Source organism: Procambarus clarkii, chromosome 33 (assembly GCF_040958095.1).
Source record: "Procambarus clarkii isolate CNS0578487 chromosome 33, FALCON_Pclarkii_2.0, whole genome shotgun sequence".
NCBI lineage: Eukaryota > Metazoa > Arthropoda > Malacostraca > Decapoda > Cambaridae > Procambarus > Procambarus clarkii.
The window spans coordinates 33,634,503-33,661,088 of NC_091182.1; the positions used below are offsets into that span (position 1 = coordinate 33,634,503).

Below are 26,586 nucleotides of genomic sequence, written 5' to 3' on the forward strand. Positions count from 1 at the left end.
GCAGATAAACATGCATACACCGTCGGGTGTCTCCACCAACACCTGTGTCAGGTATGAGAAGGTGAGAACTGTGGTTGATCCCTCAAATCAACACAGACACAATAATACAATAACAACATCTTGAACTTATAGGTAGGCTACCTCTCCCATTCACTCACTCACTCACTCATGCACATTTATGCAAGAACTTGTAGGTTGCCTGACAGCTAGTTTCGCTCGTTATGACGTGAGATCATTGACGACAGGCTTTCCCAACAAACCGTACTTGACACGGAGGGTACTTGCAGGAGGGCGCGCTGTATGTCTAACAGACACATGCACACACTGGATGGTACTGGAGATGAGTAAGGTGGTGACGTCACGTAGTACTGTGAGGCAGGGCGGCTGGCGGCAGCTGATTATATGATACCATACAGGTACACTGTGGTAAAGTCACACACAGATTACTTAGACAGCAGCATTCCTTAAGTCACTCTAGGTCACTCACAGACATCTCAATTTGTCACCAGAAGTTACCTGATACCAGTCTGTTTCGCTCTAGTGATTTGTCACTAGGCTTCTAAGCAATATATTCACGACCATGATTCCGGGCGAGTGTTGACATATCGAAAAGATGCTGAGTTTAACTTGACGGTGAGGAATGGACAGTGTTCTTCTGTCTATTGGCCGATAGACAGAATAGGACACGTCAACCTTGTGCGGACCTCCACACTAGAATACCCTTGCCAGCGGCTGCAGGGCTCCTCGTGGGCACAAACACAAGGGCTTACAATTGACCAATGGCGTTTTAGCAAAAGAGCAGGAACCAATCATATTGATCATTCCATGATCAGTAGCAGAGATGACTTCATGAACACATCACGATCTTGTCACAGTTGTTATTCTAAATCGCGCCAGTTGAGGCTGACCCCAGAGGTCAGATCTGTCGCCTCGCTGGCGTCCCCTCTCTCTCTCACGCTTGGCACCAGCCATGTACTCACTGACCCTATGGCAAGTATGCTTAATTCCTCTGTATCTAATTTATATTTGGGCATACGGCGGCCTCCCTATTTTATAAGTAAGTATTCCTGGTTATGTGGGCATCCTGGGGACACCCAATATGACAGTTTACCATCCAGGGTTAACAGAGATAGGGCTTGTGCACGAGATCGGTGCACTGTGCACTGCAATGAGCCATTCAAGTCAGCTGTGGGATAATCTTGAGAGACCATCCTCTCACAATGGTACATCAATGATATGGACAAGAATATTACTAACCATATCTAATTTCAGGTGAGACTACACGAACTCCACAAGTGGTCATAAGGTTGGTAAATGCTTTTTATTAATTAATACTGAAAGTTAAAAACCTTGAATGTAGGGCATAACAATGCAAATTACAATCATGATAGTAACAACACTACCATAAAGCAAATTAATGAAGAAAATAACCTAGCAGTTAGGATCCACCAGTCACTGAAAGTTGACTAACAGGTGCGACCTGAAGTACAAAAACAGCATTGAATGTAATGAAATAGCAATTTCTGTAGGTGCCCCATTGGCTCCCTGAAGCTACCTTCATGAGATCGTTATCTTTCCAAGATTGCTTCATACTAAAAGGTGACATCAACTGGGGATTATTTTGTTTGTGGATAGCATGAGACATGCGAGCCTTGGAACTAGGAACTCAGGAAGCAGGATCAACCAACAAGGCATTCATCAAAACAGAGTCAGATGCATGCAGGTAGCAGCAAAGAGTCGCCACAGGACAACAAATGATGCATCAGTGATGTTCATTGTCTACATAAATGATCTACCAGATGGAATACTGAATTATATGAACATGGTCAAACCAACCAAACCTCACTCTTCAGGTTCTGGTTTGGTCCATCAAAGGACCCCTCCAGAAGCCCACTGACTCACTCTTCATCAGAAAAAGAGGAGATGGTCCCACCTGTAAGGGGGCATAAGAACAGAACCCGGGACTCTGGAGAAGAGCCTGAAGTGCCTCAAACCAACAGCCAGAGGCAAGAACCAATAGGAAAACTGCTTTAAGAAAAACGTCATAAGCTGATGGGAAAGCCTTAAATCACCGAGGAAAGAATATCTAAAACATTGTCAAGATACCAGGATAGCTCAGGAAGAGCATGAGCAGGCTGGAGGTGGAAGAACACACAAGGCAAGTTGTGGAACAGCACCACAGAGGTGTTGACACTGAATGGGAGCAACAGTGGGTGCACCAAAGTTGATATGAGATGACAGTATTTGGCATGAGATGCCAATCAAGAAATAACATGATCAAAAGGTAAGAACAGAGTGAACGAAAAGGGGAAAAAAAATAAAAGCATTAGGTTACCTCAGTCACCAAAAGGAAAGATGCAGGTGAGAGACCAACGAACCCGTCATATACATGCCATACAAATGGCGATACAAATGCATGAGAAATTCCACGAGTAGAGCAGAGAAGTTTGAACCAATGAAGTACATTGCTGGTCCGACATGTTGGAAGACGAGAAGCCGCAGATAAATGCACGGGTTCAGACACTGGGGCTAGAATCACTGGAAACAGATGCTGGACCAAGGAGCCAGAAGGATCACCCTTCTCGAGCATGACTCCAGACTGGCCAACACCCGGAGTAACAACTGAACCAAAGGAAAGAGGTAAATACACTTCGTCTCAACCTGTAAAGTCAAAAGGCATCCAGTGTGAGAACCTTGTAATCGAGGAATGGAGCAACATAAGAGGGAACATGCCAGTTTAGTGCCAATGCAAAGATATCCCACCCCCACCTCATCTCAGAGTGCAGTGGGGCCACTCCTTGGGTTACTCAAGTGTCTTGTTTCCTCTGTTGAGCCTTCCATTAGGAACATTCTTTCATTGTGTTGGGGTCCACTGGGGGTTCGCTTGCTTGCGAACAAAAGCAAGCATGCCGCAGATGAATACAAGTATGTTGGGAGCGTCATCTTGCACCGCAGGTAGTAGGGCTGCTGGTGGTTTTCATTTTTTTGAGGGGGTGAGCTGCTGCAGTGCTTGGGGACCCGCTTTGTTCTCCCTCAGGCCATGGCAATCCTCTTTCAGTCTCATTCATGGCAACTCCGCTGCTGATGTAACTAAGGAGTGGGACACTATAGATGATAGCAGCTTTAAGTATTCACAAGGAGCTATCCCCAAGAAATAGGGATCTTTCTCCCATCACCCAAATGAAAGTCTTGAATGTATGAAGTTGATATGACATAGTAATCGCTTGACAATCCAAAGAAATAACAAAACTAATACCAAATAATTTTTACAAAACCTTATATCATTAAGTTATACCTAATACTGTACTAATCCTACAGATCAATTATCAACAAGTAATTATTACATTTCTCAACAAAATAAAGTGTAACCATCTTGATAAATTAGCCACCTACGTACAGGAAATACAGTACTGTATACACTACCTGTTTCTGAATATCTATGACCCGTTCATCATGCTTCTCTGGAGCAGAAATATACTTGTGAAATATCCAGTGTCGTAACTGCATCACAGCATCAAAGATAAGGGAAAGAGGAAGTACCACCAGCACTACAATAAGGCCACGGTGATCCTCCATCCACCTGGCAATACGGCGCTTCAATCCCATCTCTGAACCCATTGCTCAGCTTATGGCACCCTGTAATGATTGGGTATTGTGTAATTGAAAAAGCATCCAGTACAGCAATAATAATAATGAATAATGGTTATCTTCTCACAAATGTAATCAAATAGGATAAAAACCACACTTATGTAGTTGTGACTTTTATTTACCTAATTTATCTGAGGGCCACTAACACTAGTGGCATCAATGAGGACAGGAAGCCGGCAGCTTGTTGAAGGTCCCCCATTTGTTTTTATGTAAAGAGTTACACCTAGTCAGCAACAGGTACTCTGAGAGAGAACTATCAACATCAGAGGCCCGAGACTGTTCAGCACGCTTCCGCTACACATAAGGGGCATAACTGGCAATCCCCTCACAGTGTTCAAGAGAGAACTGGATAAGCACCTCCAAAGGATACCTGATCAACAAGGCTGTGACTCATACGTCAGGCTGCGAGCAGCCGCGTCCAACAGCCTGGTTGATCAGTCCAGCAACCAGGAGGCCTGGTTGACGACCGGGACGCGGGGACGCTAAGCCCCGGAAGCACCTCAAGGTAACCTTAAAGTAGTCTTAGACTTTTTCTTGAGATATGGTGCCCATATTTGAAAAAGAAGATATCATATTACCACTTCTTATGATATGGTGCCCATATCTCAAGAAGCACATCAATAAACTGGAAAAGGTGCAAAAACATGCTACAAAATGGCTTCAGGAACTGTAAAATCAGAGTTACAAGGAGAGGCTAGAGATGTTAAATATGCCAAAACGTTAAATATCTCAAATAACATTAAATACCTGTATGTTAAATATGATAGAAGAAAAAGTGATATGATCACCACTTATAAAATAATAACAGGAATTGACCAAATTGACAAATAATAACAGGACCAAATCAACCAAACTGACAAGAGGAATTCCTAAAACCAGCAACTTCAAGAACAAGAGGACAGATTCAAGTTAAGAGGAAACAAAGGTGCCAAAAATATTAGAAAGTTGTCGTTTGCAAACAGAGGGGTAGATGGTTGGAACACCTATGCCTGACAACCTAACATACAACCTATTTAGAGAGGAAGGCAGGTGGGTGGGCTGGATGGCTGGCAGGCAAGTGAGATGGATAAATGGACAGACAGATAGATGGATGGATGGCTGGCTGGTTGGTAAACAGGAGGCTGGACAGATGGATGGATGGCAGGTGGGAGTAGAGGAGGAGTATGAGGTTGACAGAACTTGAGGGGAGGGAGCCGGGCAGGCAAGCATTCATGCTGTAAGGAAAGGGCCTCTTTTGTAATGCATATGGAAATAATGTTAGGAGGATTAAAAACTGAGGGAACCTGATGTGGAATGTGTAAAGGTACGCGCTTCTAAGTCGTACACTGGAGTACAAACTATCAAAACCCGCCCTTTACTGCACGAAATAAAAAGGTTATTTTGAGATGATTTCGGGGCTTTAGTGTCTTTAAATCCTGTGGTCCTGGGTTCGATCCCAGGTGCTGGCGAGAAACAATGGGCAGAGTTTCTTTCACCCTATGCCCCTGTTACCTAGCAGTAAAATAGGTACCTGGGTGTTAGTCAGCTGTCATGGGCTGCTTCCTGGGGATGGAGGCCTGGTCAAGGACTGGGCCGCGGGGACACTAAAAAAAAGCCCCGAAATCATCTCAAGAAGATAACCTCTCCGTGTCCCAGTCCTCAACCAGGCCTCCACCCCTCTGGAAGCAGCCCCTGACAGCTGACTAACTCTCAGGTACCTATTTACTGCTAGGTAACAGAGGCACAGGGTGAAAGAAATTCTGCCCATCATTTCTCGCCGGCACCTGGGATCAAACCCGGGACCACAGAATCACGTGTCCAGCATGCTGTCCACTCGACCGCCCGGCCCCTCCAGAGCGGGGCTGGCCAGATCAAAATCTGGGATTTACTCTAGAGTCTGCCCTATAATAGTTCTTATAGTGAATAATTTATCATACATACCTGAGCGGGAACATACACTCCTCTCCCCTTGGGGCCAAATAAGGTTTGGGTATAAAAACAAGAAAAATAATAGTTTCTATAATTACAAAGGGACATTATTTCTATGTCTTGAAGTTGCTTTACAAATTGAGGTAATATTTAACAGACAAGGTATTAACTTTGACTATTGGTCCCACAAAATCTGGGATTTACTCACATTAGTCATATTACTCTGTAATCTTTCCACAACTCGATAAGCAATTTTCATATATTCCAATAACACTTCACATATGTTAACAAGGTTCTTACTAGTTAACAATGTGATAAAGCAAATTCAAATGGTAAGGAATAGTATGACACAGGACACGTGCTCAGGAATGAACCTCGATACAAGTTAACACACTCTCTAGAGTGGACGGAGCAATCAACACTATTGCCAGCCGACCACAGGAACATGTAAACACAATGTATCCTACACCTGATCATAAATCTATGATCAGAAATGACCAAGACCAATTGTCCAAAATGCTGTGCATATTACTGTAGTGGCTTTAGGCATAGTATGTACTAGCTTTATCTAGAAATCAAACATTCTGTTTGTAACTCATCTTGTGTGTGTATGTACTTTTACCTAAATAAACATTTATTTATTACTTATCTATAAGAAGCAGAAGTTAGGCAAGCAAATAGGAAAGAGCTGGCTACCAACAGTAAATTAGTACAAAACACTGCAGACAGAAGTAAGTCCATAATAATTTTCAGGTGTTTAGAAAAGGAAATATCATCTAGGGTGGGAAGAGCAGCAGAGATGAAAATCATAGAGAAAATAGTAGGTTTAGGAGAAGGCTTCAATGCAAAGGAAAATGTCAGTGATTTTAAGAGGATAGGAAAATATGAGTGACAAGAACCACCCCTTAACCCTTAAACTGCGCATGGCGTATATATACACCATGAGTAACATGTCCCACGGTGCGCATGGCATATATATATGCCGTAGGGTGCCAGACACGATTCAAATGGCCCGTGGCTACACAGGGTTCACATTAGCTTCCTCAGGGCTCTTGTAAACAGACGCCATGTTTAAAACAAATCGTGGGCAATATTCTCCGGTGAGAGCCACAGTACTGTTGGAGCAACCAAGGCTGGCGCACGCAGCATTGCTGTTTAGCTTGTGACCACAGCATCGCCGAAAAATGTCAAAATAAATATATAACTGCTATTATTTAGCGATGATAGCATTACAGATGACCCCCTGACTGTGATAAAAATGACAAGGATTGTGATAATAGCAGGATTGTTGTGATAATTAGCACTGTGGAAGGAGTGATGCTGAGGGACGGAGGGAGATAGCATCATTTACAGACTGTGTGGCCACCTGTTATTGTCTGCATTCACCATACTAGCTCAGTGGTTCTCTATAATGAACACAAATGTAGATACTTATATATAATGTGTGTATTAGTGTAATAACAGCAAAAGGATTATGTTGGGTGGAGTTATTTGGGTGACGGAGGTGGCGTCGTCTGCATGACTTGTCTGGCTGTGTTGAGGGTGGCCACTATGCTCTTTGGGAATCCAACAAGCTTAAGTGTACAGTTACAGTACATAAAACATTTAGATATTTATATATTATGTGTGTATATAGTGTAATAACACTGCAAACAGAATTGTTGGGGGAGAAATTTTGTATGTGCTTCTAACATGGATGAAAAATTTTCTGACAAAAAAATTACGGCAGCAATCAGAGGCAATGAATCAGACTGGAGAATTATCATGAGTGGAGTACCACAGGGTTCAGTTCTTGCACCAATAATGTTCATTATCTACATAACGATCTACCAGATGGAATACAAAATTATATGAACATATTTGCTGATGATACTAAGATAATAGGGAAGATAAAAAACTTAGCTGGGAAGACAGGACATCGCGAGCATTGCTCTCATCCTGTAACTACACTTAAGTAATTACCTGGGGCAGAACCAAGCAAAACCACATTCTTGCAGAGTTGCTCAGAGCACCCCTTCATGAGAACCTAAACATGTAATACTGCATGTTTAGGTTTTTGTTAATACATCGGTAATTACCAAGTGAGTGTAGTTGCAGGATGAGAGCTACACTCGTGGTGTCCCGTCTTCCCAGCACTCTGTCATACAACGCTTTGAAATTACCGACGGTTTTGGCCTCTACCACCTTCTCACCTTATTTGTTCCAACCATCTACCACTGTTTGCGAAAGTTAATTTTCTTATATTTCTTCGGTATTAACGAGTACGAGCTAGTTTTGAGTGAATCAATCGTTTCGTCTGAATCATTTGCAGAGCTGTTTGGCAGTTTTGAGGTTGTGTTTTCTGTGATCCCTTCAGTTGTCTGTAATGCTTCGCTGGCTTTATGGATGCTTTCCTGATGGGGTGGGGTATTATCACTCGCTTTCTGCACCTCTGTGAGGCTGGGGGTGGCCAGTTCTGGCTCTGGTCCCTGGTAGGAAAAACATGACTCCTAAGGCTGACATAACCCTTAGGTGGAGCAATCTCAGCAGTATAACTTCAGGGGGCTTCCCAAGAAACTGTACTTTGTACATACTGTACATTAAGGACTTTGATAGGAATCTACTATATATAGCGCAGGTATTTCATAACACAGTTTTAGAAAACAAATTTCACTAAGAAATGCAGGTATCTGAATACCTCATTAAGAAAATATTAATAATACTGTAATTATAATAATAATATTTTTAAATACTACTGTATATACAAAAAAAATAACATACATTTGTTTATTAAGTGTTACAGAGCAATAAGGCTACCAGTATGCAAAGCATTTCAGGAATAACTTCAAAATAATTCAGTAGAGTAGTACTGTATAAAGGTCTGATGAGGTAGATACTAAATAAATAAATAAATAGGAAGTAAGCTAACAAACATACTGTAGTTCAATAAATGTAGCAAATGCTATATAGCTTTTATGGAGTACATAATGTAAACAAGAATATTGTACTAAAATATACATATATAGTACTATTTACTATACAACTAAACAACTAATAAATAAATACAGCTTAACTTTTTCCAGAAAGACACTGACCACCTTACAACAACAGATACATCTAAATTCTGCTTAGCAACCATATGTCATATCTTTCTTATCTGCAGTTATCAGGCAAGCTGCTCATGGAGGTACAGTAACAGTTTAAAGTCTAACAACAAAAAATTGCCTATACAGTATATCAATTCTCTATAAATAAATGACATTCATTCCTTTACTAAAATGTTACAGTATAATTTAGACTAGGATATAATTTTCCATTTTCATATTGCAATTCTAAAATACTGGATTATAACTGTCAATGTTTGTAAACTTGTTAAGCTTATCAAGGTTCATCTATCCAAAGAAGAGACTGCCTGTGCAGCAGCCCACCCAGTTATTGACTGGATCCAATAGGACTTCACCTCACTGAATAATGCACACATCATCCAGTGAACAAAGCCCATGACATATAGTACTTATTAGCCAATATAACTACTCAGTTTGCTGGGCATAATATTTAGTTTGTAATTCTTTAGCAGTTAAGATATACAGTACAGTACTGTACATGTATCGTCAGACAGAAAATCATAATTTAGTGCAAAAACTCTGCATTGAATGCAATTAAATGCCAATTTCTGGACGAGCCCCCAGTGGCTCCCTTAACCCCCTGCACTGCATATCAAAACCAGGGTTGTCTTTAGGCCAACCATAAAATTTTAAATTCCCGCACATACATGTGCCTTACATCTGCTTCCTCAGATCTCTAGTAACCATCTTGAAAAAAAAAAAATCCTGAGTCCCTCACTTTCCTTCTGAGGCCTTAGTAAACAGATGGGGACCATCCCGTGTCTGAATGTGTGGGGTGACCATACTAGGAGTCACTGAACTTCTAACAACAGTAAATGAGTGTATACAAAATACAGGAATATATACAGACAGCCACTTGGTTTGAAAACTTTAGTTATCCGAAAGTTCCAGTTTCACGATCGGAATTCAGGTTTCACGCTACACGAACTAAGTTTGGAAAGCAAGGAAGCGGTTTACCAGGCCTCGAGGTGGTGGCAGGGTAGGTGGGAGATGGCCTAGTTTGTCCACTGACCATATCGGGTGCCACCACTCTAGTGCCTTCTACTCAGTGACGTCACAGATTCACGGCCCATTGTTTTGATTTGTTATGAGGCTGGAGTGTTCATTTCGTGACTTTGTTGGACATAACTGCACAATTTAGGAACATCCATGCACCATGTCAGCTCCAAATGCACGCACTGTGTCAGTGATGGCTGACTGGTGGGTGGATGGGTTGACAGGCAGGCTGTTTGGAAATGGGATGGTTGGCAGACAGGGTTAGCAGGTGGGTGGGTGGATGGATGGATTGGTGGCTGACTGACTGGTGGGCAGGTGGACTAGCTGGGTGGGCTGGCTGGGTGGGCTGGGTGGGCTGGCTGGGTGGGTGGGTGGGCAGTTTTGGGTGGGTGGGCAGTTTTGGGTGGGTAGGTAAGTGGATGGATTGGTGGCCAGCTGGAAGGCAGGCGGGGTAGGTAGGTGAATGGGCAGGGAGGATGGCTGGGTTGTCGGACTACCTGGGTAAGTGGGAGGTAAGGTAAGGTAATTATCAAAAGAAGGCACCAAACCAGGAAGGTAAGTGGGATGGCGGGCGGGCAGTGTGGATGGATGAATTGGTGGCTGACTGGCAGACAGGCTAGGTGGTAAGTTAATGGGTGGGTAATTACCTAAGTGTAGTTACAGGATGAGAGCTACGCTCGTGGTGTCCCGTCTTCCCAGCACTCTTTGTCATGTAACGCTTTGAAACTACTGATGGTCTTGGCCTCCACCACCTTCTCACCTAACTTGTTCCAACCGTCTACCACTGTTTGCGATAGTGAATTTTCTTATATTTCTTCGGCATCTGTGTTTAGCTAGTTTAAATCTATGATTTCTTGTTCTTGAAGTTCCGTGTCTCAGGAAATCTTCCCTATCAATTTTATCCTGTCACTATTTTGTATGTAGTGATCATATCACCTCTTTCTCTTCTGTCTTCTAGTTTTGGCATATTTAATGCCTCTAACCTCTCCTCGTAGCTCTTGCCCTTCAGTTCTGGGAGCCACTTAGTAGCATGTCTTTGCACCTTTTCCAGTTTGTTGATGTGCTTCTTGAGATATGGGCACCACACAACTGCTGCATATTCTAGCTTTGGCCTAACAAAAGTCATGAACAATTTCTTTAGTATTTCGCCATCCATGTATTTAAAAGCAATTCTGAAGTTAGAAAGCGTCGCATAGGCTCCTTGCACAACGTTCTTTATGTGGTCCTCAGGTGATAGTTTTCTATCTAGAACCACCCCTAGATATCTTTCTTTATCAGAATTCTTTAAAGATTTCTCACATAATTTATAGGTTTTATGGGGTCTATGTTCTTCTATTCCACATCATTCCATAACATGGCATTTATTAACATTAAATTCCATTTGCCAAGTGGTGCTCCATATACTAATTTTGTCCAGGTATTTTTGAAGGGCATGGTAATCATCCAAGTTTCTTAGCCTTCCTATTATCTTAGCATCATCAGCAAACATGTTCATATAATTCTGTATACCAACTGGTAGATCATTTATGTAGACAATAAACATCACTGGTGCAAGAACTGAACCCTGTGGTACTCCACTTTCATCAAAGTCCCAAAAATATTTTTTTTGGGGGGGGGGGGGGGGGGTTATTTTTTTTAAGATTTTATTTTTTCTCCTTTGCTTCTTATATGATTTTGTTGTAACCTTTACATCCTGGAGAGTGCATACCCTTCCCTAACTATGAGAAGATAGAATGAAATTGGACAACAAATAAATTGGTCACAACTTGCAGAACTTGGGACTTTGAATTTTTTTGGCTGATTTTTTCTTAGATTTCAAACTCTATTTTCTTTATCTATTTAGGTTGTTTTGACGATTAGGGACCAGATTAGGGATTTTTCACTTATATAAAGTATACCCATAAATACATCCCCTACATCATCATAATTATCCCTATATTTTGCTTATTTGTTTTTTTTCTTAACTTCATTTCAACATATATTGACCTACAACTTTCACATATTCAAGTACAGTACAAATGCCAAACAATGTCTATTAGAACATACAATTAAATTTACGAATTAGAGCTACCTTTATTCATTGTCAATAACTTCATCTTCAATTACTATATCTCTGAAACTAGTTTCAACTTTAAGTGGGTTCTAAAATTCCAGTTTTTTACAGATTCTCACCATTTTAACATATAGTATGCACAGTTGTCTGTTCTACAATCCTTATAGAATTGATTTTTCATACACTCTAAACGTTTGGCGTTATAAATTTTTATTGTCTAAATTTGTGCATATTTCAAATGCCATATTGACAAATTTTTTTGCAGTAGACTACAGTATACTGAAAACCTATATTCTAAATACATGTAAATGAAGATCATATGCTATTATGAGAGCATAATAACACCAAATGAACAATTGGTGATACTGTACTGTATTTTATATTTTTGCAGCCGATTTCAAAATCTGAAGTTTTCAATATTCAATTTTACAATTATTTTTTATTTCTTATTTTTCAAGTTACGCTGGTATCATTTAGACAAAGTTTGAGCATTTGCCTAGTAGATTATGCACAAAAAATTTGAAAGAGTTTAAGACAATTTAAAAAACTGAGCTCAATGTCACACTTCATATGACGTTTTGCGCAGTTTAGTGGTTAATGTATCCAAGCATGGAGACCTCATCTTCAAGAGGATATAGCTGCTCTGAAGAAAGTGCAACACCAGGCAACAAAAGTCATTCCGGAGTTAAGTCATCTCTGATATCAGGAGCAGTTAAGAGGCCACAGGGCTTACAACACTGTAAACCAGGCATGACAGGGAAGATCTCATTGAATATTAAAATACCTTACCTGAGTTTACTCGAGAGCCACTAACACTAGCGGCCTCAATGAGGACAGAAAGCCGGCGGACCTTCAACAAGCCATCAGCTTCCTGTCCTAATCAAGGCCACTAGTGTTAGTGGCCCTCAGGTAAATCAGCAGGGCGAGGTACATAGCATCTGATTTGGATACAGGCCAATGGAAAAACGGCTTAGATCCAATAAAAATAATAATGGTTCTGTTCATACATGCAATTCATTTCAGTAATAAAATAATAACAAATAGTATCTTCTTGAACATTTTAAGGAAACAAATAAAATACCCAGCTATGGAGGCTCACAATTGTCTCTATACAAAGCACTTTACATCTTTGCTAAGTCATGCAGTTACTAGTCTTGCTCCACACCCACCCAACTGGGCGCCAGTTTTACAGTCATGTGCAGGCTGCACCTACAGCAAGCAAATTTTGGATACTAATCATTGTGAATGAAGTACCTACACATTTCATGAAGTCAAAGAAATGTGTAAATACTTCATTCATAATGATGTACTGCCAGGAATCTTAACAAAGTATCCAAAGTTTGCTTACTGTAAGTAATGCATGCGCATGACTGTAAAGCTGCCACCCAGTTGGGTGGGTGTTGGGCAATACTAGTAACTGAGTAACTTACCATAGATGTAAAGTGCTTTAAGAACATAATAACATAAGAATGACTGCATGAATGAATAACATAAGGTAACTATTGCAAAAGTTTGCAATAGTTGCAAAATTTTATGAGGCAGCTCCTATTTATATCCACCTAATCTCATTCATGTATACAATATATCTAACCTCTGCTTGAAACAATCCTACTTTTATTATAAAAAGTCTTTCTTATAAAACTACTCAATAGCTCAATCGAGCAATAACACCAGGTGTCTTATTACTAATGCTTCGATAAATAAATCCCAGTGTCCTATTTGGCTTATTATGAACATTTATGCATTGCTTTTTTTGGTTTTTAAATTCTTACTAATCATAACTCCCAGATCCCTTTTGCAATCCGACTTTGCCATCTCAACACCATCTAGCTCATATCCTGTAACTATCACCATTACCTAGCCTCAAAACTTTACATTTATCAACATTAAATTGCATCTGCCAATATTTTGACCATTTCAAAAACACTATTTAGATCGCCTTGAAGTGATAGCAAGTCTTTTTCCATGTTTATTTCCCGCATGATTTTCGTATCAACAAATTTGCAAATATTGCTGCTCAAACCTGAATCTACCTGCTTGATGGGGTTCTGGGAGTTCGTCTACTCCCCAAGCCCGGCCCGAGGCCAGGCTCGACTTGTGAGAGTTTGGTCCACCAGGCTGTTGCTTGGAGCGGCCCGCAGGGCCACATACCCACCACAGCCCGGCTGATCCGGAATTTCTCTTAGAAAACAGTCCAGTTTTCTCTTGAAGATGTCCACGGTTGTTCCGGCAATATTTCTTATAGTCGCTGGGAGGACGTTGAACAACCGTGGACCTCTGATGTTTATACAGTGCTCTCTGATTGTGCCTATGGCACCTCTGCTCTTCACTGGTTCAATCTTGCACTTTCTTCCATAATGTTCACTCCAGTGCGTTGTTATTTTACTGTGTAGATTTGGGACCTGGCCCCCCAGTATTTTCCATGTGTTTTCCATCTAAATCATTTATAAATATTATAAATAACAGAGGTCCCAGGACAGAGCCTTGAGGCACTCCACTTACAACATTTTCTCACTCTGACTTAACTCTATTTATACTAACTCTTTGTTTCCTTTGGTTCAGCCATGCCCTAATCCAATTTAATATAGCACCCCCAATAACAACATGAGCCTCTATCTTTTTAATCAATCTTTCATGTGGCACTGCATCAAAAGCTTTGCTAAAGTTAAGGTATACTGTACATCACAAACCTTGCCACTATCAACTGCCTCAACTATGCTCTAATAAAATGATAGCAAATTTGTTAAACTAAACGAGTTAACTAGAGCTAGTGAGTTGCCCTTGGGAGGTGGTGATCTATGGGGGGTTTAAATACCCCAAAATTACCATCTCTTTTAGGGGTCTGAGTTTGGTAATTACCTAAGTGTAATTACCTAAGTGTAGTTACAGGATGAGAGCTACACTCGTGGTGTCCCGTCTTCCCAGCACTCTTTGTCATATAACGCTTTAAAACTACTGACGGTCTTGGCCTCCACCACCTTCTCACCTAACTTGTTCCAACCGTCTACCACTCTGTTTACGAAAGTGAATTTTCTTATATTTCTTCGGCATCTGTGTTTAGCTAGTTTAAATCCATGACCTCTTGTTCTTGAAGTTCCAGGTCTCAGGAAATCTTCCATATCAATTTTATCAATTCCTGTTACTATTTTGTACGTAGTGATCATATCACCTCTTTTTCTTCTGTCTTCCAGTTTTGGCATATTTAATGCCTCTAACCTCTCCTCGTAGCTCTTGCCCTTCAGTTCTGGAAGCCACTTAGTAGCATGTCTATGCACCTTTTCCAGTTTGTTGATGTGCTTCTTAAGATATGGGCACCACACAACCGCTGCATATTCTAGCTTTGGCCTAAAAAAAAGTTAGGAACAATTTCTTTAGTATATCGCCATCCATGTATTTAAAAGCGATTCTGAAGTTAGAAAGCGTGGCATAGGCTCTTTATGTGGTCCTCGGGTGATAGTTTTCTATCTAGAACCACCCCTAGATCTCTTTCTTTATCAGAATTCTTTAAAGATTTCTCACATAATATATAGGTTGAGTGGGGTCTATGTTCTCCTATTCCACATTCCATAACATGGCATTTATTAACATTAAATTCCATTTGCCAAGTGGTGCTCCATATACTTATTTTGTCCAGGTCTTCTTGAAGGGCATGACAATCATCTAAATTTCTGATCCTTCCTATTATCTTAGCATCATCAGCAAACATGTCATATAGTTCTGTATAGTGCAGTGGGTTAAACACATGGGGCAAAATCTTACTGAAGCGACCATTCGAGTCATAAATACTCATACTCCGCCCAAGTAAAACAGAAACGAGCAATATTTAGTGGGCCAGCCAGAGGCTTAGGGCACTGCAAAAAAAAAAAGAAAAAAAAAAAAAAAAAAAGAGCTAATAACTGTAACTGAAGGATTATGCACTAATAAAGAAATGCAAGCACCTGTCCTATGCTCAAAGAAGAATAATAGTAGTAAGAAGTGTCCACAATGTGGATATTTAGTTGGTGCCTTTATATCATTGCTGAGTAATACATATTAACACAAAACATAATGAATAACTATGTTAATATGATCTATTTTGTTACAGTATATATATCATATAAATACATTGTCCAATGTTAATACTGTATATGTTACTTTCATCAATGCCCCAAAAATATTTTTTTTTTAGGGGAAATTTTTTCTTTTAAGATTTTAGTTATTTTTTCTTCTTTGTTTATTATATGATTTTGTTTTAACCTTTACATCCTGGAGAATGCATATGTTTTCATAACTATGTGAAGATAGAATGAAATTGGTCAACAAATAAGTCAGTCACAACTAGCAAAACTTGGGACTTAATTTTTTTGGCTGATTTTTTTCTCCAATTTCAAACTATTTTGTTTGTCTCTGTTTGACGATTAGGAACCATATTTGGGCTTTTTCACTTACATAAAGGATACCCTAAACATTTCCCCTAAATCATTATATATATTATAATTATCCCTATATTTTGTGTTTTTTGGGGGTTATTTTTTCTTGACTTCATTTCAACACATATTGACCTACAACTTTCACATATTCGAGTACAAATGCAAGTAAGTAAGTAATTATCAAAAGAAGGCACCAAACCGGGAAGGCTATGTAGCACCATCAAATACGCAAAATAATCAGAGGGCGCTAAATATCACCAAGGATGCCAATACGAGAACAAAAACGCATAAGGCGAACGATATCAAAAGTATCCGAGTCACCAAGAATTCTATCGAGGGACAGGTGACCGCGAGGGGCGGTCGGAAAGCAAGACACACGCTCGTCCTGGAAGTCAGGACATTCAAGAAGGACATGCACGACCGTAAGAGGGACAATGCAACTAGGACAATAAGGAGCAGGGCGGCGCTCCATCAAGCGACCATGGGTTAAGCGAGTATGGCCAATACGCAACCTCGCCAGAGCTGTTTCCCACCGCCGGTTACGGTGGAAGGAGGACGGCCACGAGGAAACACAACATTTAAGAGTACGTAGCTTGTTACCAGTAACAGACAACCAAGAAGCCTGCCAACGGGTAAGGACTGAGGAATGGATAACCGGGTAAAAGTCGGAATACGGAATGCCTTTACGAGAGATGGGACAAGAGCGGACAGCTTCCTTAGCGGTAGCATCCGCACGCTCATTTAAAGACACGCCAATATGGCTGGGAACCCAACAAAACTCAACCGACTTAAATTTACTGTGAACGAGAAACAGCCAATGCTGGATCTCGACAACTACTGGATGAACTGGATTAAAGCACCCGAGAGCCATGAGGGCACTACGAGAGTCAACAACAACCACAAAGGAAGACTGACAACGAGAAAGCAGGAGACGAAGAGCATAGAGAATAGCATAAAGTTCCGCTGTAAAGATGCTAGTCTCTGGAGGCAAGCGACACATATAAGTGCGATCAGGAAAAACAACAGAGTAGCCAACACCGTCCGCTGACTTAGACCCATCGGTGAAGACAGAAACGGAGCGGGAGTGAGAAGAAAAGTGCTCGAGGAAAAGGCGTTTTAGAACCGTAGGAGGGGTAAAAGCTTTAGTGATACGAGTCAAGGATGTACAAAACCGCGGAAGAGGGACCCTCCACGGGGGCAAAGAAGGAACAACACGAGGAGAAACATCAGAAATACGAACGGAAAGAGAATCCTGTAGGCGAGATAACAGGACAGAAAGAGGGAGGTGGTGAAGAGGAACAGGAACCGCAGGAGGGGTAAAAGTTAAAGCACGACAGAGGCGAGAGGAAGGATGTTGCAAGGACCGCGCAAGATAGCGAAGACAGTAGCGATCACGGCGGTCCTGGAGAGACAGGAAGCCAGTGTCAACATACAAGCTAAGGACGGGAGTCGAACGAAAGGCACCAGAACTGAGGCGCAACCCAGTATGGTGCAAAGCATCAAGACGGCGAAGAGTAGAAGGAGAAGCAGACGAGTAAGCAGGGCAACCATAATCGAGCTTAGACAGGACGAGAGAGGAATGTAAAGCAAGGAGAGTGCGCCTATCTGCCCCCCAAGAAGTATGGGACAAGACCCGAAGGAGGGTAAGGGCCTTAGAGCACTCAACACGGAGGTAAGAGATATGGGGAGACCAAGACAAACGAGTGTCAAGGAATAACCCCAAAAGCTTCGCGGAATCTTTGTATTCAAGGGGATGACCATAAAGTGACAAAGAGGGACGAAGAACAACCCGTTTCCGCGTAAAAGTCATGGCACAAGTCTTAGAAGTAGAGAACTTGAAGCCATGACCTGTGGCCCAAGACGACACGGCATCAATTGCAAGTTGAAGCCGGCGTTGAAGGAGAGGCGAATCATCACCCTGACAACAAAGGGTAAGATCATCGACATAGAGAGCGGAGAAGACACCAGAAGGAAGAGAGGAAAGAAGACCATTGAGGGCAACCAGAAAAAGAGTAGTGCTCAGAACACTACCCTGGGGCACACCTTCGTATTGCTGAAAAGAGGGAGACAGAGCGGTACCAAGGCGCACCCGAAAGGAACGACGAGAGAGGAAGCTGCGGAGAAAGAGAGGGAGATGACCACGAAGGCCAAAAGAATGAAGTTGAGATAGGATATGATAACGCCAAGTGGTGTCGTAAGCCTTTTCTAGGTCAAAAAGGACGGCAACAACGGAGGTCTTCGCAGCAAAAGCAGTACGAATATAGACCTCCAAGTTCACCAGGACATCTGTCGTGCTGCGGCACTTGCGGAAACCAAATTGAGAAGGGGAGAGGAGGTGATGGTGTTCCAGGAACCACATCAGACGAACGTTAACCATACGTTCAAAGAGTTTGCAGACACAACTTGTGAGAGCAATAGGGCGAAAGTCCTTAGGGGAAGTACCCAGAGACCCCGGTTTGCGAACAGGGAGGACAACGGCATCGAGCCAGTCCTCAGGGACTGACGACGACTCCCAGATCCGATTATACAGACTCAGTAAATACTGAGACGTGCTCGGAGGGAGTTGGCGAAGCATCTCATAATGAATACCATCGGAGCCCGCCGCCGTAGAACCGCAGAGGGCCAGGGCAGAACGAAGTTCAGAGAGAGAGAAGGGATCATTATAGGGAAGCTGAAGATGAGTGCAGAAATCTAAAGGACGAGACTCAAGGACAGGTTTACGAAGAAGGAAAGATTGGGGAAGATGAAGACCAGAGCTAACAGAAGAAAAGTGGGAACCCAGTTCGGAAGCGACCTGCAACGGGTCCGCCACAAGAGTATCATGGAGGTGAAGGACCGGTGAAACATCGGGAACGAACTTACCCGCTATCTTGCGGATACGCTTCCAGATCTGGGCCAGAGGGGTTTCGGACGTAATTGTCGAGACATAAGATGCCCAACATTCACGTTTAGCCGTACGGATGGCCCTACGGGCCACCGCACTCGCTTTCCGAAAGAAAAGAAAAGAATCGGTCGTCTGCCTACGGCGGTGCTTCTTCCAGGCTGCACGCTTACAGCGGACAGCCCGAGCACAGTCCGCATTCCACCAGGGAACGCACTTCCGTGGACCCCGAGAGGAAGAGCGAGGAATAGAGCGGAGGGCAGCGTCGAAGACAGTGTCATGAAAAAGGAGGAGAGCGCGAGAGAGGGGCAGAAGGGAGAGGTCAGAGAGAGTAGCACTGAGGGAAAATAGGGTCCAGTCCGCCTTAGCAAACTGCCACCTAGGGAAAGAGAGGGAAGGGCGAAAAGAGAAAAAGGAAACAAGGATGGGGAAATGATCACTTCCATGGAGGTCATCAAGAACCTGCCACGTGAAATCTAAGTAAAGAGAAGAAGAGCAGAGAGAAAGATCAAGACAAGAAAGGGTGCGAGTTCGAGAGTCCAAATGAGTGGGCTCACCAGAATTCAGAAGAAACAGGGAAGAAGAGAGGAGAAACGGCTCAAGGAGGCGACCCCGGGTATTCGTCAGAACGTCACCCCAAAGAGAATGACGACAATTGAAGTCACCCAGCAGGAGCACAGGCTCCGGCAAGGAGTCTAGGAGGTGTTTCAAATCAGGAAGAGAGAGCGGGACACTCGGGGGGAGATAAATGGAACAAACTGTGTACCATTTCCCCACAAAGATACGAGCAGCAGAACAATGGAGAGGCGAAGGAAAAAGTAAAGGGACAAAGGGAACATCAGCCCGAATCAAGAGAGCAGAAGAATTAGAAGCCCCAGCAATGGCTGGGGGGGGGGGGGGGGAGAGAAAGGAATAGCCACGAAAACGACCAGGACGAGCACCAAGCATTGGCTCCTGGAGACAGACACAAAGGGGCGAAAACCGCGAAACCAGAAGTTGGAGTTCGAGGAAATTGGCGTAATAACCTCGAACGTTCCATTGAAGAATGGACAACGACGAGAAGAGAAAGGACAAAAACAGAGAACAAGGAAGAAACAAAGGCGAAAGACCAACAGAGCACGTTAAAGAATATCAGGGTCGGGATCAGGGTCAGCAAAGTCAGGGTTAGGGGGCATGGGTAAACTGAGCAAAGACGGAGGGAAGGAAACGGGAGAACAGATCAGAGGTGGGCGGGCAGGGTCCGGAGGAGGAGGAGACAACGGAGAGGAGCAGTCAAGGACAGCAGCAGGAAGAGGGGGAGTAGAAAGAGAGGAGCGCACCCCAGCAAGAGCAGCAACCGAAAGGGAAGCAGGGGCCAAAGAAACCTCCATAGCAGGAACAGGGGGCGCAAGCACTGAAACGGGAGGGGAAGGAGCAACAGAGCCAGGAGGAGGAGCTGAGGAAGAAAGCGAAGCCTTCTTACCCGCCGGGGAAGAGGAAGGAGAGGAGCCAGGCTTATGCTTCTGACTTAAAGAGACCGGTGTCCCAGCAACTACGTACCGGGCAACGGATTCCAGTGTCTCAACAGGAGAAGCCGAACGAGAGCACACACGACGGCCGTTAGGAGAGCGATGGACATCCGCCCGCACCGACAGGCGGCGGGGAGAGCCGATAGATGGAGGAAGAGGATGGGAAGGAGGATCGGAGGGGGACGAGGAAGAAGACACAGAAGACACGACAGACCGGGTAGAAGGAAGGGGAACCCCAGACAGAGGACCAGGAGGAGGATCCTTCGGGAGAGAACCCAAAGGGACAGAGGAGGGGGCAGTGGGCACATCAGGGTCCAAGGCCCGGAAACGGTTGTGAGTCTGAGGAAGGCGGGAAGGACGAGGAGAGGAAGAGCGCAACACGCGAGCATAAGAGATATTAGCATAAGGCGGGAGCCGGCGAACCTGGCGCCTCGCCTCAGGAAAAGATAAACGCTCCCGGTGCTTCAAGTTGAGGACGGCTGCCTCAAGCTTGTAATGGACACACGCACGGGAGAAGGTAGGATGGGCCTCACCGCAGTTGAGGCAACGAGCCTGGGGAGAAGCGCACTCCGACTTAGAGTGACCTTCGCCACCACACAAAGGACAGAGAGAGACAGTCCCGGAGCAGCGGAGGGCACCATGCCCAAACCTCCAGCACTTGTTGCAGAGCCGAGGAGAAGGAATGTACTCCTGGACAGAGCACCTGGCACCAGCAAGAATGACAGAGGGTGGGAGGGTCCTACCATCAAAGGTAATCTTCACAACCCGGAGGGGTTGACGGCGACTACCACGAGGGGGACGAGTAAACGTGTCCACCTGGAGAATAGAGTGGCCCTGGGCAGCGAGGATATGTCGAATATCGTCGTGGCAGTCGCGCAGGTCCCGAACACCGGTCGCAACATGGGGCGGGAGCAAAATAGTGCCAACACTGGCATTCAACTGAACGTTCTTCGAGACCCGAACGGGGGTCTCGCCAAGGCAGGATAAGGCAGCCAAGCGGGAAGCAGCATCCTGAGAAGGAGCAGCAACGACACGTGTACCGAGACGAGTGGGGTTGAAAGTAATGGAGGCATCCACGGAATCAATGAGATGTCGATGGAGGGAGAAATCGTCAGGAGGCGCAGAATCAAGAGGGAGGAGATCAAAATATTTGGCCCACGAAGCGGGACCAAACAAGGCTTGATAGGTAGCAGAACTGGAAGGAATCGAGCGAGGGCGGCCGTGACGAGGACGGCGGTGAGAACCCCCAGAGAGAGAGGGGTTAAAAGGCGCAGTAGTTACAACTAGAGAAGGAGCCGCGCCAGGGGACGAGGTAGTCACCACTGGGGGCTTGGGGCTCAACCCAACCACAGAGGAGGGAGGGGAGCCAGAGGAAGGAGTCAGAGAGGCCAAAGGAGGAGCAAGGTCGGGGCCCAATGCAGCGGAGGCTACAGAGCCCGGTCTTCCAATACGGACCGACTCGGGGGCTTGGTCGCCCACCCCACGAGCCTGAGAAGGTAAACCAGAAGAAGCCGAAGCAGGGGTAATCATCTTGACGAAAGAAAGAATTCACTCACGAATGTGCCCCCACACCCACCATGGAGCCACAATTAGAGGCAGGACACCCAACAAGAAGCTATCGCCGATCTTGTCGGGGCCTCCTAGGGGTGCGTCGCGAGTATACGCCCCACAAACGCCACCTTAAGAAACCGACAGTCCGTCGAGATTGGGTTCAGTGACGAAGTGGGGATTGACAATAAAAGGTTCCCCTCGCTCTCGACGTCGGGTACTGCAGTTCTACGGGTGCATGAGTATGCCTCCTCAAGCACCCGGGCGTCAAAATAGAAGAAGTCCAAGGGAAGAACCAGAACGAGCAAAAGGTCGGTAGGAAACGGCAAGCAGATAGGAGAAGAGGGGGGAGAAAAACGAAACAGAAGGAAAAGGAAAAGATGCCCAGCAGAATTGGAGAGGACGGCAGCAGGAGCACAAGGCTAGAAAAGGACAGAGGACTGTCCCAAGGAGCATCACACTCCGGCAGCCGCCCACTAAGCCCCCACACGGCGACAACGAGCTGAGTGGGGGGGGTACAAATGCAAACAATAATTATTAAAACATACAATTAAATTAACCAATTAAAACTACCTTTTTTCATTGTTGTTAACTTCAACTTTAATTATCTCTGAAACCAGAGTTTCAATTTTGAGTGACTTCTAAAATTCCAGTTATTAACCGATTCTCGCTATTTTGACATATTGTGTGCTCTGCTGTCTGTTCTACAATCCCATCAGAATGGATTTTTCATAAACTTTATACATTAGGAGTTATAATTTTTTTTTTAAATTTGCCGCATATTTCAAATGTCCTATTGACAATTTTTTTTACAGTAAACTATACTAAAAATCTATATTCTAATTTAATGAAAATGAAGATCATATGCTATTCTGAGAGAATAATAACATTAAATGAACAATTAATGATAGTTCATATTTTTTATTCTGAATTGAAAATCTGAAGATTTCAATATTCAATTTTAAAATTAATTTTGATTCTCTGGTTTTTCAAGTTACACTGTGATAATTTAGACAAAGTTGGAGCATTTACCTAGTTAGTTATGCAAAAAAAATTGGAAAGTGTTTGTGCAAGTTTTAAAAACTTAACTTAAATTATTTTTTGTCAAATCATGTATGTATTGCGCAGTCTAAGGGTTAAGAGGACATAAGAGGAAGTTTGTTTCCTAGAAGCTGTAGATTTCTTCGAACTCCACTGATACCGGGCAGGAACCGAGGACGCAGCGACCATTTCCCCTCTGGATCGCAACACTGAGGCACTGGAAGAGAAAACTTGCCGCTCTAGGGTATCTTGTAGTGTCAATGAGCCTGGGAACCAAGATCCTTAAGAAACCTTGCGCTCTCACCCCATGGGCCTAGGGTCTCGGATCCTGTTGGAACGAAGTTGTACCGGTGCTCTAATTCCCTGTACTTGGTTGACTTGTATCTTTCTCTGTGTGTCGCCATGGCTCCTGCTTGGCCGGCAGAGAGGTTGATGTATGTGGTTGCCAGGGTGGATATGCAAGTATAGTCCCATGCCAACTGTCTGCCACCCTTCCAAGGGCGCAGTGTGATTCCGTCTGGTCGGCCGGCAAAGCTAACAGAGTCACGGTTCAAAAGATTTTGGGGCTCTCTCTCTACTGGACACTGGGCAGAGGCAATATATATACTGTATATATAAAATATATAAAATATATAAAATATATATATATCTACAGTGGTACCTCGGAATGCGATTGTCCCTGTATGCGAGATTTTCGGAAGGCGAGGTGTATTTACTCCAAAAATTTGTCTCGGAAGGCGATGGTTACTTCGGGAGTCGAGTTTGAACGCGAGTTTGTTGATACGCGTACAGCCGACCTAGCGCGTGGTCGTTCGGCGATCGTCGCCCCTCTGCCCCGCTGCCCCTCAGTTCACCATTGTCTCGCGCGCAGTGACTACCCCCACATCAATTCTTGTCGTGAATTTTCAGTGTTTTGTTGGATTTTTGGTGATTTGTCTATACAATTTGTTATTATATATCTCACCATGAGTCCCAAGAAAGCCAGTGGTAAGGATAAAGGCCAGAAAGCTCATGTGAGGATGACAATAGAGCAGAAACAAGAGATCATTCGAAAGCATGAGAACGGTACACGTGTTGTTGATCTTTGTAGGCAGTACAACAAAGCGACATCAACAATATGCACTATACTTAAGAAGAAAGATAAGATTATGAGTGCTAATGTGGCAAAAGGAGTAAGAACATTAACGACACAAAGACCACAAATACTTGAAGAAGTGGAAAAGTTGTTATTAATTTGGATACACGACAAGGAGTTGAGGGGTGATAGTGTTTCGGAGGCCATTATTTCTGAGAAAGCCAGGGTGTTGCACGAAGACCTTCTAAAGAAGACCCCTGCAACGAGTGATGCAGAAAAGAAAGAGTTTAAGGCAAGCAGGGGCTGGTTTGAAAAATTTAGAAAGAGAAGTGGTATCCATAGTGTTACAAGGCATGGGGAGGCAGCCAGCTCAGACAAACCAGCCGCTGGACGATTTATTGACGAATTTAAAGAGTTTGCAGAGGCTGAGGGATACCTACCGCAACAAGTGTTTAATTGTGACGAAACAGGACTGTTTTGGAAAAGAATGCCTAAGAGGACATACATTACCAAGGAGGAAAAATCCTTGCCTGGACACAAGCCTATGAAAGATAGGTTTACGCTTGTGCTGTGTTCAAATGCGAGTGGCGATTTAAAAATTAAACCCTTGCTAGTGTATCATTCTGAAAATCCAAGGGTTTTCAAACAGTATAATGTGCAGAAAACCCGTTTGTCTGTGATGTGGAAGTCTAATAAAAAAGCATGGGTGACTAGGCTTATTTTTTCGGAGAGGGTGAATGAAGTGCTGTGCCCTGCCATAGAAAAATATCTGCAGGAGAAACAATTGCCACTCAGAGCCGTGCTTCTCCTTGACAATGCTCCTGCTCATCCTCCAGGCTTGGAAGATGATTTGATGCCTCAATGCAATAAATTCCTCACAGTTAAATTCCTTCCTCCTAACACCACTCCTCTAATTCAGCCTATGGACCAGAAAATCATAGCGAATTTTAAGAAACTGTATGAAAGGGCACTTTTCCGGAAATGTTTTGAAGTGACTGAAGCCACAAACCTCACCCTCAAAGAGTTCTGGAGAGAGCATTTTAACATTTTTAGTGCTTTAAAACTCGTTGACAAAGCCTGGCAAGAAGTGACTCAAAGAACCCTGATCTCTGGCTGGAGAAAATTGTGGCCTGAAGGTGTGAGAGAACTAGACTTTGAGGGGTTTGAGCCTATAAATGATGCGCCTATTGTTGAGGAAATTGTTAGTCTAGGCCAGAAAATGGGCTTGGAATTGGATGGTGATGATGTGGAGGAGTTGGTGGAAGAACACAACGAAGAACTGACCACCGAAGAACTCCTAGCCCTTCAACAGGAACAGGAAGCCAACACAGCAGCGAATGATTCTGCAGTGGAGGAGGAGGTGGTGGCAACAGCACCAGCGAATGTCCCTTCTGCAGTAATGAAGAAGGTGTGTCAGATGTGGGAAGAGATTCAAACAACTATTGAACACACTCACCCAGACAAAACTGTAGTAGGCCGTTGTCTTAATCTTTTCAATGACACTGTGATGCCTTACTACAGAGAGAGCTTGCGAAGAAGGGAAAAGCAAGCTTTCATGGACAAATATTTGGTGAAGAAATCGAGCAGTGAACCTCAACCAGGACCTAGTGGCACTCAGGTTAAACGTCCCAGGGAGAGCACACCAGAAAGGTCCTCACTGCCTGATGTGATTATGGAAGGGGACTCCCCTTCCAAACACTAACTCCTCTCCTACTCCCCCCTCCTCACCATCTTCCATACGCCTACAGCACTCGACAGTAAGGTAAGTAATAACTGGAACATACTTTTGTAGGTTTATTTAGATGAATTAGGTATAAAAATTTAGTTTGATGTGGGGTTTTTGGGGTAGTCAGGAACGGATTAATTCATTTCCCTTTATTTCTTATGGGGAAATTAACTTCGGAATGCGAGTTTTCGGAAGGCGAGGCGTCTCCAGGAACGGATTAAAATCGTATTCTGAGGTATGCCTGTATATATATATATTATATGCAGGCGATGAGTCATAATAACGTGGCTGAAGTATGTTGACCAGACCACACACTAGAAATTGAAGGGACGACGACGTTTCGGTCCGTCCTGGACCATTCTCAAGTCGATTGTGAGAATCGACTTGAGAATGGTCCAGGACGGACCGAAACGTCGTCGTCCCTTCAATTTCTAGTGTGTGGTCTGGTCAATATATATATATATATATATATATATATATATATATATATATATATATATATATATATATATATATATATATATATATATATATATATATATATATATATATATATATATATATATATCTATACAGTGGAACCTCTATTAACGAGTTTAATCCGTTCTGGCACCGAGCTCGTTATCTGGAAAACTCGTCTTAAGAAACAAATTTCCCCATTTAAAATAAAGGAAATAAATTTAATCCGT

At 43.4% G+C, this 26,586-nt stretch overlaps 1 protein-coding gene across 4 annotated transcripts in view; it reads right to left on the reverse strand.

Annotated features, from left to right (window-relative positions):
• LOC123765283 (delta(24)-sterol reductase) overlaps positions 1-26,586 on the reverse strand; it is a 100,537-nt gene that overhangs the window by 64,806 nt on the left and 9,145 nt on the right. Inside the window, exons 1-2 of one of the 4 annotated variants that reach the window (XM_069335529.1) lie at positions 8,610-8,705; positions 3,424-3,636 (exon numbers count right to left, since the gene is read on the reverse strand). In XM_069335529.1, coding sequence (XP_069191630.1) covers positions 3,424-3,618 — 195 coding nt within the window. In that variant the 5' untranslated portion in view covers positions 3,619-3,636; positions 8,610-8,705. Of the gene's footprint in view, positions 1-3,423; positions 3,637-3,770; positions 3,790-8,609; positions 8,706-26,586 lie in introns of those variants that run through there. The other 3 variants (XM_045753825.2, XM_069335530.1, XM_045753824.2) reach the window with 3 other exon arrangements.